This window comes from Carassius carassius, chromosome 29, assembly GCF_963082965.1.
Source record: "Carassius carassius chromosome 29, fCarCar2.1, whole genome shotgun sequence".
NCBI lineage: Eukaryota > Metazoa > Chordata > Actinopteri > Cypriniformes > Cyprinidae > Carassius > Carassius carassius.
Genome location: NC_081783.1, coordinates 15318638 through 15332818, shown reverse-complemented (window position 1 = coordinate 15332818; position 14181 = coordinate 15318638). Strand labels below are relative to the sequence as shown.

Genomic DNA, 14181 nt, shown 5'->3' with positions numbered 1-14181 from the left:
GCTCTGCTTCCGGGAGTTCTGGCGAGAGTACGCCGGGACGGGGTCCGTCTGTTATTAGTAGCCCCGTTCTGGCCGGGCCGAGTATGGTTCTCAGATCTAGTCTCGCTCCTCGACGGCTCTCCGTGGGAGATACCGATCAGGACAGACCTACTCTCACAGGCGCAGGGCACGTTAATTCACCCTCGCCCGGAGTTGTGGAAGCTGTGGGTGTGGCCCCTGAGGGGGCACAACTGGTAGCAGCTGGTCTCTCAACTGAGGTTGTGGAGACCCTACTCCAATCCAGAGCTCCCTCTACGAGGAAACTGTACGCCCTGAAGTGGAAGCTCTTCACTTCATGGTGCAGAGACCGCCAGCTAGACCCAGCAAACTGCCCAGTTGGTACAGTTCTGGAGTTTCTACAGGCTAGGCTCTCTGCAGGGTTGACCCACTCTACTCTGAAGGTCTACGTGGCGGCCATTGCGGCCTACCACACCCTTCTCGACGGTCAGTCTCTGGGAAGACACCCCCTAGTTACACGTTTCCTCCGCGGTGCACTGAGGCTGAGACCTCCAGTACGGTCCCGTATTCCCCCGTGGGACTTGGTTGTGGTGTTAGAGGCTATGTGCAAACCCCCGTTTGAACCTATTCAAGATATCTCAGACAGACATCTCACACTTAAAACCTCTTTTCTGTTGGCTATTACCTCTCTGCGGAGAGTAGGAGATCTTCAGGCCCTCTCTGTGGCCCCTTCTTATCTTGAGTTTGCACCAGGCATGACTAAAGCGTTCATATACCCTCGAGCGGGATATGTTCCCAAGGTTCCCTCTGTTACACCACGACCTGTAGTGCTGCAGGCCTTCTGTCCTCCTCCCTTTCGGGAGCCCGACCAGGCGAAGCTAAACTGTATGTGTCCGGTTCGAGCACTGGACGCATACGTCCACAGAGCTGCCCTGTGGAGAAAAACTGACCAATTGCTTGTGTGCTACGGTCCCCCCAAGAGGGGTTCTCCTGCTTCCAAGCAGACTATTAGTCGTTGGATAGTCGAGGCTATCAACGTCACCTATGAGTCCTCTGGTCGTCCCCCGCTGTCGGGAGCCAAGGCTCACTCTACTCGGGGTATGGCGGCCTCTAAGGCCTTCTTAGCAGGTGTATCCATGCTGGACATGCTGCATACGCCTTCTACATTTGTTAGGTTCTATGGCCTAGATATGCCAGTCACTCCAGGCGCTTCTGTCCTCCTGTCCTGAGCTGTGCTCTTCGGATACACACCAGGCAGGGGTTTGGTAGTCTGGTGGCGTTAGGACTTGTTCCCCAAAGCACTTCGACGCAGCTCGAGTTCCTGAAGAGGAACGTCTCTAGGTTACGTATGTAACCCTAGTTCCTCGAGGGAACGAGACGCTGCGTCTCGGAGCCATACCCCCGGCACCCCTGCCGGCGCTGGCTGGTACTCGAAGCTGACGCCAGCTGCGTGGCACGTGCTTTTATAGCTTCCTGGTCGCTTACGTCACCACGTCGGTGACGTCACGCCCTTCCATTGGACTGATTACACACGATATTCAGAGTCGCGTACGCTGAACGCGTTCCCCAAAGCGCTTCGACGCAGCGTCTCATTCCCTCGAGGAACTAGGGTTACATACGTAACCTAGAGACGTTTCCGTTATCTGGTGCTGTGAAGAATACAGCATACTGTCCTAAAGTAACCAGATAAGGGTAATTTAGTGGATAGGATGTTATGACTGCATTGAATTCAGACTTGAATTCACATTTTGATGTCTTCCTATCATATGTTGCCCTGAAGTTTACATATTAAGGTTTCTAACAGGGCAGCTGTCTAGTTTGAGACAATGTATTGGATTACTCAGGCACACTGACTCATTCTGCCTCGTTATTAATAAAGCATACAATATCCGTACTGTGTTCAAGTGCAAAATATTTTTCACATCCTGAATCAAATAAAAATGTTCAGTTTAATCTAAATATTTTTAATCTTGAGCTTCACAGTTAACAGTCAGCTACAGTCAGGCGCTTATGCTATGTATCTTGTGTTTTTTGATCCTCTGTTATAAAATGCTCCATGAAAGGTGCACATAGGAACACAGTGGCAATGTCACATCAATCTGGCTTAGAAGATCTGTTAGAAAGGTCATTTGTGAGTGAGAACCATGTTTATGTAGTAGTGTGTGCTGTGGCAAGTCATGTAAAAGCAGCACTTGACTGTTATGCAGTGACATGCTTATGTGTTTTCTTAGAATTCGAACCCCCAGAGATATATGTACTTTTCTTCTAAAATAGCCTTATGTTATGAAATGGATGGCTTATAAACTCTGATATTTACTGTCTGCCCAGCTGAATGAATTAGTCATATCATAGTGACAATAACAGGACAATAACAGTATATCACACCATTGATATAATCACCGGAATAAAGAAACTCATCTTGCGTTTCATTGATTTAATCTTCAAGGTAATGGCTAGCCAGACAGATTATTCTTTCAATAAGCCTAATAGATTTCTAAGAGATAGAGATGCTACATGTACTGTATAAAGGCTGAGAATTATCTATGGTACTTTTTGTAGCAGTAAAACCTCATATATGCACTATGTATACCATATGCAATATTCGTGTATTTATATCGTTTTTTACTTATACATGTAGGCAGTGAACAGCTCACTAAATTTTTTTATAGTCTTTTCTATTTCTTTCTTTTTTCTTTCTTTCTTTTTTTGTTTATTTATTTATTTTATTGTTTGAAGCATACCTTTACCCAAGGTTAAAAGTGTTTTTTTTTTTTTATAGAAATATTACTTAATTTCTCATGTTCTATTCCTTTTGATGTAGACTACACCTTTTTGCGCAATATTTCTAAGGCCCTAACTCCACTTTCATAGATTAATGACTATTCATTTGTTAGCATTTAATGATTCAAACTATGTTCTGCATTACCTAGAATGCTGTGGTCATCTCAGTGGTCATTACCTGTATTTTTATTTTATTTAATTTTTTTTTAAATTAAGCTCAATTTGTCATGGACCAGCCGCATAAACAAGGCCATTAATCTTAATGTTACACAGGGAGGAGATATTATTTCAGCACTGAATCTTCCTTGTCATTTTACATTTCTGTTGCAAAGCTTGAAGAGACCTCCAATGACGCATAGAGTAGTGCAGTGATGCTTAGATACAAAAACTAAACAAAAAACACACAAAAAAAAATATAATTATATATATATATATGAATGAATGAATGAATGTTTTGCAAAATCTTAAGCATCGTCATTACATGCTTTTTTTACATGCTGTTAATGATAGTTTGTCAGAAGGTAACATTATCACAAGAAAGCCACAAAATTGCTTCTGTCCACTATGGGCTATAGAGCAATGAAACATGCTTGTTCACTTATTAGGGATGACAATATCACATATCAATCATGTTGAGTTGTTAAAAGTCAGTAATACAATAAGTAGTGAAAAGCCTTTCTTTCTGTATAAATTGTGTCAAAACACAATAGATTAATGAAACTGTACTATCCTTGTGCATGTACAGTAAAATCAATGCAGAGGTCAAAGATTCAGATGGGTTTCCTCTCTTTTCATGTAAGCAAAGATAATAGTGTTTTTACTAATTTCTGCCTTAGTACTGCTCAATATAACCAAGAGTGTGAGCTCTTGTGATTGTGACATAAGGCTAGATGGGGGGAAAATTACCTGTCAGATCCTTGCTGGGACACAAATAGCAACTTTACCTGTCAATGATGGATTTAAACTCATTGCAATGCTGTTCACTCGTGCTGTGTGCAGTATAGTGTTAAAGGAGAACCTGAATTCATCCTGTGGATGTGGAGAAAAAGATTGTTAGTTGTTTGGGTTTACTAAGGGTTTACTTTTTTGTAGTACTTCGTCCACAAATGAAGGGCCCCGAAATAATCTCTTAAAGCAATCGTTTACCAAAGATGTATAACATTTCTATATTTATTCTGTCATAATGTTCCAAATCATTCCATATCTTTTCAAATACTTTCCCTTTGAGCTCTTCAGAGAAAAATAGCAGCATGCATGTACAGTAGGTGAAGGTGAGAAAATCAGAATTTGTGTATTAGGAAGTTCATTTTAAGGTCATTGACTTTCATGGACAGGAAAACATAACAATCCAAAGGATAATACATGTTTTGTTTTGTTTTTTTGCAGAATGCATGACTAAACCTTAAATGAAGGCAGATGATTTTGCTAGGACTGCGTCTAGACAAGACTGAAATGTTTACAGACACAATATCCTTTTGTAGCCTGATTGCAATCAAGATAATTCGTGAGAACAATAAATAATTGAGAATATTGTTTAAGATTCCAGTCAAGAGTTTATTCCATTTGAATATGACCTACCTTTTTGTCTTGGTAACAATATTTAAATATATATGTGTAGATTTTTTATTTTTTAATTTTTATTTCCTGTAAATTGCTGTCATTATTTCTTGGCCAGGTGCCTTCGTTGTTTCTGAATGTTTGAATGGTATCCATTTTTTCCCTCATAATAGTTTATGAAAGTCATCAGCACTGCCATTTTGGCATTACAGTTTAAATGAGAAATTGATTTACTATGAACATTTTACTATGAACCTTACTTATTTAACATTTTGAGCAATTTACACTGTATAAAATCCAAGCATCCACAATAGAGCTGAAGTATAGGCTGCCTGACATTGCTCACCTTCTTGGAAAAGTTTATTTACTGCAAAGACTGTTTGAGGTCTTTGTAGTAAAGCTTAGATGTTTAATTAACATTTGCATTTCACCCATGCATGATCAATTACCAGCATGACACGAAAGGAATGCCATAAAAAATTGCTGGATAATGAGCTATGCAAGCAAAGTGTTGATGTTTTAGCATCGCAGAAGTCATTTCCTTTATCCTACAACACTAAGTAAAATGAAATATGTTCATCATTAATGACTCCTGAAGACATTCTCTTGGTTAAACATGGCTGAAATTAATATTCAAACGGAATATTCTTTGTCAGGCTGATTTCAATTTTAGTTACATATAAGAGTTTTTATAAGAAAACATCTCTATAATTGTCCCTACAACCTTTTGAGAACTTTTAAGAATTAAATTCCAGTTAAATCATACTGGTAACTAATTTATCAGATAATAATTCTCAACTGTGGGTTTAAATGCATTTTTGAAGAATACTGTCATTTTACCTTCGAAGCATCATGAACATTTCAATCACTAAATGACAGTTTACTGTTATGTTAAACTAAAAATAACTAAAAATAACTAAAATGACAGAACTTTGTCCTGCAAATGCTATTTCATACAGTAGATAGCATTTCAAAATTCACATTTTTTTTTTTTTCATTTGAAAACAAAGACACAGCTTGATCTTGATCGTGGTGAAAATTATAAAATCTAGTGGAACTGTGGGACAGCTTTACGTTTTTAAACAAAACAATATGGAAAAGGTTAATGCTTTGTTTGAAAAAATATTGAAATGATTATGTTTATTTGTTTCAATTATTTGAAAGTTATGATTAAAACATTTTGTAACGAAGTCTGAGTCTGAGAGTTAAGTTAGACATTAGACAATTAAAAAGCAATTAGCAATAACGATTTTTTTTCCAAATATCTAAAGTTTCCAAATGTTCCAAATGTGACCTTCACATGATACAAAATGTTTTAATGCTCCTAATTTAAGAAACAACCTCATACTTTGCAGAAAATCTGATGCATTTTCCTGGGTTTGCAATACGGCACATGACTGAATGGACATATTTTTGCTAAACTTTTAATGGCCAGCACTGAATGTGTTTAATTCACAGCTGAAGGACAGTGTGGCTCCCCTGGCCCTTTGCAGGTCTTGTTAGCAGGCCAGGATTCCCTCGTGTTGACCATCTGGGTTGTGAGGTTGATGCTCAGTCCACAGCTGGATTATAAACAAGATGGTCAGGCTGAGAATGTGCTGTTCGTTGAACCATTAGACATGTTTGGCATTAAGAACCCAGCTTGAGTCCGCCTTTAACATCGTTACATTCTGTATTTCAGATTCCGTCTGCAGTGTAAACAGCATGTGTGCTGGATTTATGGTTTCATCATGTCATTAGTGCTACATTAGATATTCACATCAATTCTTGTTCTAGAACTCATTCCTTCACTTATGTTAAGATAGTGTAAGATTTATTTAAATTTTTTGAAAGACGTCTTATATGCTCGCCAAAGATTTATTTGCTCACAAATACTATAAAAACAGCAATGTTGTGTTAAAATTAAAAATGACGGTTTTCTATTTGAATGTATTTTAAATTTAATTCATACCTGTGACAGCAAAGCTGAATTCTCAGCAGGCATTACAGTATAGGCTGATAAATATGCTGATTTGATGCATAATTTCTTATTATCAGTGTTAAAAAGAGTTGTGCTGCTTAATGTTTTTGTGGAAACCATGATACTTTGTTCTGGATTTCTTTGATTAATGGAAAGTTGAAAAGAATGATATTTATTTTCATTACTTTTTGTAACAATGTAGAATTCTTTACTCTAATTTTTGATCAGTTTAATTAATTCCTGCTGAAAATTATTTCCTTAGTTTTCATTTATTGAAAAACTATTTAAAGATTAAAAAAAATAAAAACATACTGACCTCAAAACTTTTGAGTGGTATTGTACATGAACACTTTGCATTTGAATACATACAAATATGAATGAGATCCCCCTGACAGTGATTGATGAAGGTGTATTGAGTGAGCTGGAAGGTTGGGTTTACTTTGTTTGAGATGTTAAGTGTGAGGTGTCAGAAGACAGGAAACGGCACAAAAGTCACACCTATTTGCATGCCACCTGCTTCATTTCCTCCACGACTTTTGTAGATGGTAAACAGTGTCAAGATGATTGACAGAGGTTGCTGAGTAGGTTAACGTGATTCTTAAAAAGAACAAACCCAAATGCATTATTATGTATTATACAACTTCCCCTGAGAGAATGAGTGAAGGCACATTTGTTCAACTAAAGACCCTGCAAAATGGTTCTTAGTCATTAGAATGTCTCATTGTGGGCTTTGCTGAACCATCAGTGTGTTCTCCGTCACACCTGTGAACATCTGTGCCAAAGCAAACGGCTTTGTTAACAATGACAAGCTGCATGTGTTTGATTCAGTAACCTTTTACTTCATGTTGTTTTTCTTCTAGGAGACAATAATGGTTGGCCTCATCTCTTCGATAACTATTTTGGCATCCCCAGTAATAACCTTGGAGCCAAGTCAAATGCCTGCTGTGAGTATACTCTCTTTTTTATGTTTCTGCAAAAATTAAGAGAATTTGAACCTTGTAGAGAATATCTTAAGGGCATATTTTAAGTTTATTTTAGAAACGCAGTATGCATTCATTTGGCAGCTGTATTTTGTCATTTCACAGCTGAAACAAAAGTGAGAGATGGACAATTAGAATAATACATGCACAAGACTTTTTCAATCTGACATAACTATTGCCATTTAGAAAATAACCAAGTTACAACCGAGTCCTGAGATTTTGGCATGTGTGGCCTTTTTATTATCAGGGTAATGATAATTTTTTTGATGTCAAAAGTTTTTAAGAATTTAAGTGCCAGATTTAGGCAAGCACAAACCATATTTGTCATTAAAATAGTACTGTGAGGATTCACTAAAGACGCTAAGTGAAGAATTAGTCCTGAAAAGTCACAGTTATTTTTGCGTCTGATGCATGCATTTGTAGGAGTTTCCCTTTCAGATGCAAAATTTATAGGAGTAATGTATTAAAATGAATCATGCAATGTGATTTACTAACGTTTGTGCTCATAAAATTATTTGCGCTAATATTAAACGCCCCCCACCCCCCCCCCCCCCAGAAAAAATAAAAAATAAAAGCATGTTTTTACTTAAAGCAGCCGGTAATTTGCACTGTTCTTGGTAGATTGCGCTGGTCATTACGGAAATTATCAGGCTGCTGTGTTTTTTAATGTGCACATTGTCAGTAAATTTCTGCTCATGATTGGGAAGTTGCCTGTGTTGGACAGCATGTTCGTAAATTTAGACAGAGTTGTGATCTTTTTGGGTAGGGAAGTGTTTGGTTTGGTGATTTTAAATATCAACACTATTTCTCTGAATTCACTTACTGCACATTTAATAAACAGCCAGTGTTCCTGAATTAAAGTGAACAATGTATACATGTGTTGTGCTGCATGTGTATTATAATAATAATAATAATAATAATAATAATAATACTGTCAAAAATACCTCTAATTGTGGAGAGCACACAATAGCATAGTTTGTATGCTTACTGAATTATTTTATTTTAGATCATGTAAAACTGACACGTTGTCTTCTTTGAGGAGTCTTTTCTTGATATTCTGTTATCTGACTCACATAATCTGACAAGCAACATTTTGTCTGTATTTAGGAACTGACTACTTCAGAGCAAACAAAACCACCTGATCATTCCCAGAAATCACATTATAAATCCCTATAGTGTTTTATGTGATTACAGCTTTTCCAGTCAGCACTATTTACATTTGTTTGGAGATTTTAATACGTGCGTCGGATGATTGGAGTCATGTGTAATCCTCTTTTTATCCCAAAAAGTGATTGGACAGACAGTTTAATGGCTCAGCATGGGTCGCAGCTGTCTGTATATTACTCACTTTGTCTTACATGAAAAAAAAAATAATAATAATAAAAAAAAAATCCTATTCATGAAAGGCTGTTTGATTGAGTCTTGGGCAGGAAATTAAAGAAGATTAGGGCAACTGCGCATAATTCTTAGACAGCTCATATCTTGAGGGTTATATGGTTTACTGTTGGAGGTGATAGGCAGTATTGATCACAGATAGTTGGAGGTGATAGGCAGTATACATCACAGATTTTCAGATGGAGCCTGGGTGTGTGAAAAAGCATGTGTGATATTGCAGAGTCGCTGTCCAATAAACAAACATGACACTGAACAATACATTTCTGCTGTGACTTTTAACCAGCTGATCTCAAGGTGATTTTGAATGGATGTCAGTCAGTTTCTCTCAAGCTCACGCAGGTGTCCTAGCAGAGGACCCACAGCTGGAGTTCATTACATCAGGAACATAATCTACTGTACACATTTTACAACAACAAAAAATAAAGTGTCCAAGCACTCGTTATTTTTCAGTTCTGAAATATATTTTTGTTTTTATCATTTTAAATAAAATAGAACATTAAATGTGTATTGTTATAAAATTTAAAATAAATCAAACTTCTCTTTGTAAAATATTTTGCTTGAAAAGTTTTCTTAAATTGTTGTTTTTTTTAATTAATGTAACTTTATGGCAAAATGACATTTATTCGCAAATATCTAGATAATTTTTTGTGTGCCACATATGAAAATATGAGAACCAAAACTAATGTTTTCTAATGAACATTAAATAATAATATGTTGGCATTGTATATGTAATGTAAAAATGTTTTGTATTGTTTTCATTTAAAATTATTATACCATTTAAGCATTCCTGGTTTCAACATGAACTTGTTTGGAAGCCCATTTCTGCCAAATAAGAAAAGAAAATAGTGCCAAAGCTAAAACTCATTACATAAAAAAGTAAAAAAAAAAAAAAAAGAGAGAGAGAGAGAGAAATTAAATTGTAACATTAAGTCAAGATAATGACATAAAAAGAGACTGATTCTGAATAATGATTATGGTTATGGCTTTATATAATAATTTAGATCTTTATATAAAAAAATTTATCTCATACTAATGACTTTTTATTGCATCATTGTGAGTTAGTACATTGTATTTTTGACTTTTATGTCATAATTAGGACTTTTTCAAGTCATTATGACTTATCGAAGTGTGGTGGTAATGAGCTTACAATAATTTATACTTTACTGGTCAGACATCATTTTCATTCACTTATATTGTCCTCCAATGAGCTTAGGTCATTTACATAACTAAACGGCTTAAGGTTTCAATTATAGTCGATGTGATGGAAATGTGCCCTACATGAACCCCAGCACATGGACCATTGTTCATTAATGAACTACAAGCAGAACTATGCCACCCGCACTAAAACAGCCTGAATGACCAATTAAAATCCAGCCCATGTTGGCAGTGATGACTTTGCTGTATTCATCCCCTCATTACCAGCAAATTTAGCTCTGAATGCAAAAGCTGATTGGACTGAACATTTCTGCTTTGCCTGCATCTCTTCTCTCCACTTCTCCCCAAATTAGTCACCGTGGGCCATCTTGCTTAATACCAGAATTCGATTTATTTTTCTTGCTGTCGCCTCCCTGAATCTTTTGTTTTGTATTTGTGATTTCACATGCTTCCCCAATGTTTAATACAGATAAGACTCTGTTGGTGTCTGGACAGACACAATGTGATGGGCCACAGACGGTTTGTCGGTGGATTTGAGGGCAACCGTTTGCTCTTTGTAACTGCGATAAAGAGTTGGTGTATCTCATGTGGCTTAATTCTGTCTGGCAGACTGTATTGAACTATCCAACTGCTGACACCATCAGATTACTCTAATTTTTTTTTTTCCAGTTTTCACTTAAATACACTTTTAATTCAAAATTCTAATTTTGAATTAATTTAAACAAAATACAGTATATAGTAAATCCTATATTTTATTTTATATAGGTGAAATTTCTTATTCACAAATGTAACATTTCCTGCAAAAAAAGCTGTATTTCCTTTTAGAAAAAATAACAATATATATATATATATTATATATATATTGGTTTTCTATGAAACATAACTGTTTCAGACAGGTTTTTTTAAACTCTCCCTGTCTGCCATTGTTTACACAAACAGATAGTCCCGCCTCAAATTCATGCTATTGGTTGGACTTTTTAGAGTAATAAACCTACCAATGGCTTAAAGTTTGGAATAAGCATTTAACATTGAATTATATATTACTTGCCCTTTAAAAATCAGATTTCTCTTGAAAGCTCAACTGATTCTAATTAGGAAATCTTAGTGGAACTTATCCTTAACCCAATCTGACTTAGACCACTTTGCAGAAATAATTTAGTGCTTATTAGTTCAGCATGAACTGTACACATATCAAGTATTACCACAGATTGCACTGTAATGCAAACATACTTTTTGAACTCCAAGTTACATATCTAAAATGTTGTCTGGTTTGTCTCCCATTTTATCTTACCCTTTCTGTCACGCAGTGCTTGGGACCGTCCCACCTGAGTGCCAGTGCAGGGACCTGGAGCTTGACTGTGATGGTGCTCACTTTAAAGACGTCCCCACAGTATCCATTAATGTCACCATGATGTGAGTTTCATGGCTTGTGTGTGGAGTGTGTCTGCAGCTTGTTGAGTTTGTGTGACTCCTCGGATTTGCATGAGATGCCAAGGCCCTGTGGCAAACTGACGAAGTTTGGCTTGAAGTTGGCTTTACTCTAAATGTTGAAAATGTACACAAATCAACAGTTTGGTACATTCTGAGAAAAAAAAATGCACTGGTGGGTGCAGCAACATAAAAAGGCCTGGACATTCACGGTGGACAACAGTGGTGGATGATGGAGGATCCTCTCCATGGTAAAGAAAAACCCTTTCACAACATTCAGTCAAGAGAAGACCATTTTCTAGGAGGTAGGTGTGTCACTGTCCAAGTCTACAATCAAGAGAATACTATAGAAAGCAAATAGCCCAGGGGATCACCACGAGGTGCAAACAAGGCCAGATTAGACTTTGCCAAAAAACATCCAAAAAAAATCCACTTTTCCACTTCTGGAAAAGTATTATTTCAAAGACTGAAAATAAGATCAACTTGTACTAGAATGATGGGAAGAAAAAAAGTATGGAGAAGGCTTGGAACAGCTCATGATCCAAAGCATACTACATAATCTGTTAAACATGGTGGAGCAGTGTGATGGCATGAGCATGCATGGCTTCCAGTGGCACTTGGTCACTGGTGATTATTGATGGCTTGACAGAAGACTGAAGCAGACGGAAGAATTCTTAAGTGTATAAGGATATACTGTCTGCCCAGATTCACCCAAATGTGGCTAAGTTGATTGGACGGCGCTTCATAGTACAAGTCAACAATTACCCAAAACATAGGCACCAAAGCAACACAGGAGTTTTTGAAGGTAAAAAAGTGGAATATTCTCCAATGGCCAAGTCAATCTTCTGATATCAATCTGACTGAGCATGCATTGCTGAACACAATACTAAGAGCAGACCCACAAACAACAACTGAAGTCAGCTGCAGCTACAGTCTTTGGTGATGTACATGACTTCCAGACTACAAACTAATTGTCTGCAAAGGATTCTCATCAAAATATTGAAAATAAACATTTTATTCATTATTATATTTATTTGTCCAATGACATTTGAGCCCCTGAAAATGGGGGGACTGTGTATAAAATTGTTGTAATTCCTAGCATTTCTGTTTTATATATATATATAAATCTTAAAGCCTGCACTTCATTTCATAGTGATTTTTTCATTTTATTTCTATTCTGGTGGCATACAGAACCAAAATTATGAACATTTTGTCAGTGTCCAAATAAATATGGACCTAACTGTACTTTTAAAGTACTAATATATGTACCTTTAAAGTAACATGTCCCATTTGGGGGTAAGTAAGGTACAAAGATGTAGTTTTGTATCTTAGGATGCCACCCCAGTGGCAGCCTTTTTCTGGGAGTGACTGAGTAAACATTTTTGTCTCCAAGGAGTTGTACATGTGCTTTAGAAATCAAGAGAAGGTTGCATCAGAAAACAAGTTTGATGTATTTGATTTAGAGTCTTAATTAACTCTCAGTGTGATTATGGAGCATTAAAACTGTGATAATTGCATTAAAATTTAATTGTTCCAACATTATTCTCCACACAACTTAACTGTGAAGCTTCGTTCTCATTTTTATTCTATGCCTCTGGAAAATCTCTATTGTTCTCACAATAACTGGCTGATATAAACCTTTCTAGCAGTTTAATGTGTGGATTTGAAATGCATATTTATGTATCAGGTGAAACTGCTTCTCAATTAAGTCCCAATTTCCTGTATTGCGGCTCTGTATGGTTTTCCGCTGTTCATTAGTATGCCAGAGTGAAAGTCACATCTACCTTTCAGTAATGCGGAGAATGTGGCAAGGTCTATTAAATGCATTGTCACTCTCTGTTTTCAAGTACGTAGAGATGCTGCGTGTCTTCCCTCTAAGGTCACATGAAAATCATTGCTTCTAAACAGCCTCTCTTTATTAGGTGAATCTTAATTTTATGTTTTTCATAAAGTCAAACCTCCCCATGTAGTCTATTCCTGTGTTTCCTACTGAATATAGAGTATATAGAAAAATGAAGCAGACCAGATTTTGTTATGTATTCAAAAAAAAAAGTCTCTTTGTCTCTTTTTTTCATATTGCAGGTCCCTACAGAGGAACCGGCTTAGAAAGCTAAATGCTGATATGTTCTTGAAGTATCAGAGCCTTCAAAAGCTGTAAGAACCTCTCTGCTTCACTATCTCCTCTTTGTCATAGGACTGTATATGGATGTTGTAATGCTATGAAATGCTATGAGATGTTTACAAAAAGTTGTTTGCTTGTCCTCACTGTACCATCGTAGGGAGAAGTGTGCGAAATAGAGATGTTGAGTGAGATTAAGCAATCCCTGTGGAATAAAACATTCAGTGCTCTCCAAGGGAACTGAGCCAAACACACTCAAGAACGGAAGAACTTGAGAGCGTTGTTTTTTTTAACAGACAAAAATGGCTCAATGTTTTTCTTCTCCCGCTATAGAATTTGTTGAGTATGTTTGCATGTCTTAATCTGTCATGCTCGTTTGTTGTGAGTATCATCTGGTTTCACATTCAAGAGTGCCAGCTGACTCAAACAGAATCAGCCCCATATTTTCGTCCTCGCTCAAACACCATTCTTGATCTAGTGACAGATGTAGGCTTCATTGTACAAACAAACTTAAACTGAATAAAAAATGATGTGGGATAGAGACCACAGTGCATCTTTTGTGGAGCTCAAAGTTGTGTAAGCTTTGGAAGCACATCAAGTTTATATTATAGTCTGGTACTCCCAAAATATGACGCTGTTCCCTTTTTAAACATTAGTCAATGGGATTATACACTACTAATCAATGTGATTATATTTTTATAATGTCACAAATACCCCCCACCCTTCCTATACTCACCCTCCAAGCATCTTAGGTGTATGTGACTTTCTTCTTTCAGAATTATCCAATCAGAGTTATATTAAATATTGTC

General features: G+C 36.9%; 1 protein-coding gene across 1 annotated transcript in view; it reads left to right on the top strand.

The window, feature by feature from the left end:
- The window catches only part of rxfp1 (relaxin family peptide receptor 1), a 55395-nt gene that overhangs the window by 27934 nt on the left and 13280 nt on the right, over positions 1 to 14181 (top strand). The window contains exons 3-5 of the mRNA XM_059516017.1: positions 7156 to 7239; positions 11133 to 11238; positions 13336 to 13407. Coding sequence (XP_059372000.1) covers positions 7156 to 7239; positions 11133 to 11238; positions 13336 to 13407 — 262 coding nt within the window. The remainder of the gene's footprint in view (positions 1 to 7155; positions 7240 to 11132; positions 11239 to 13335; positions 13408 to 14181) is intronic.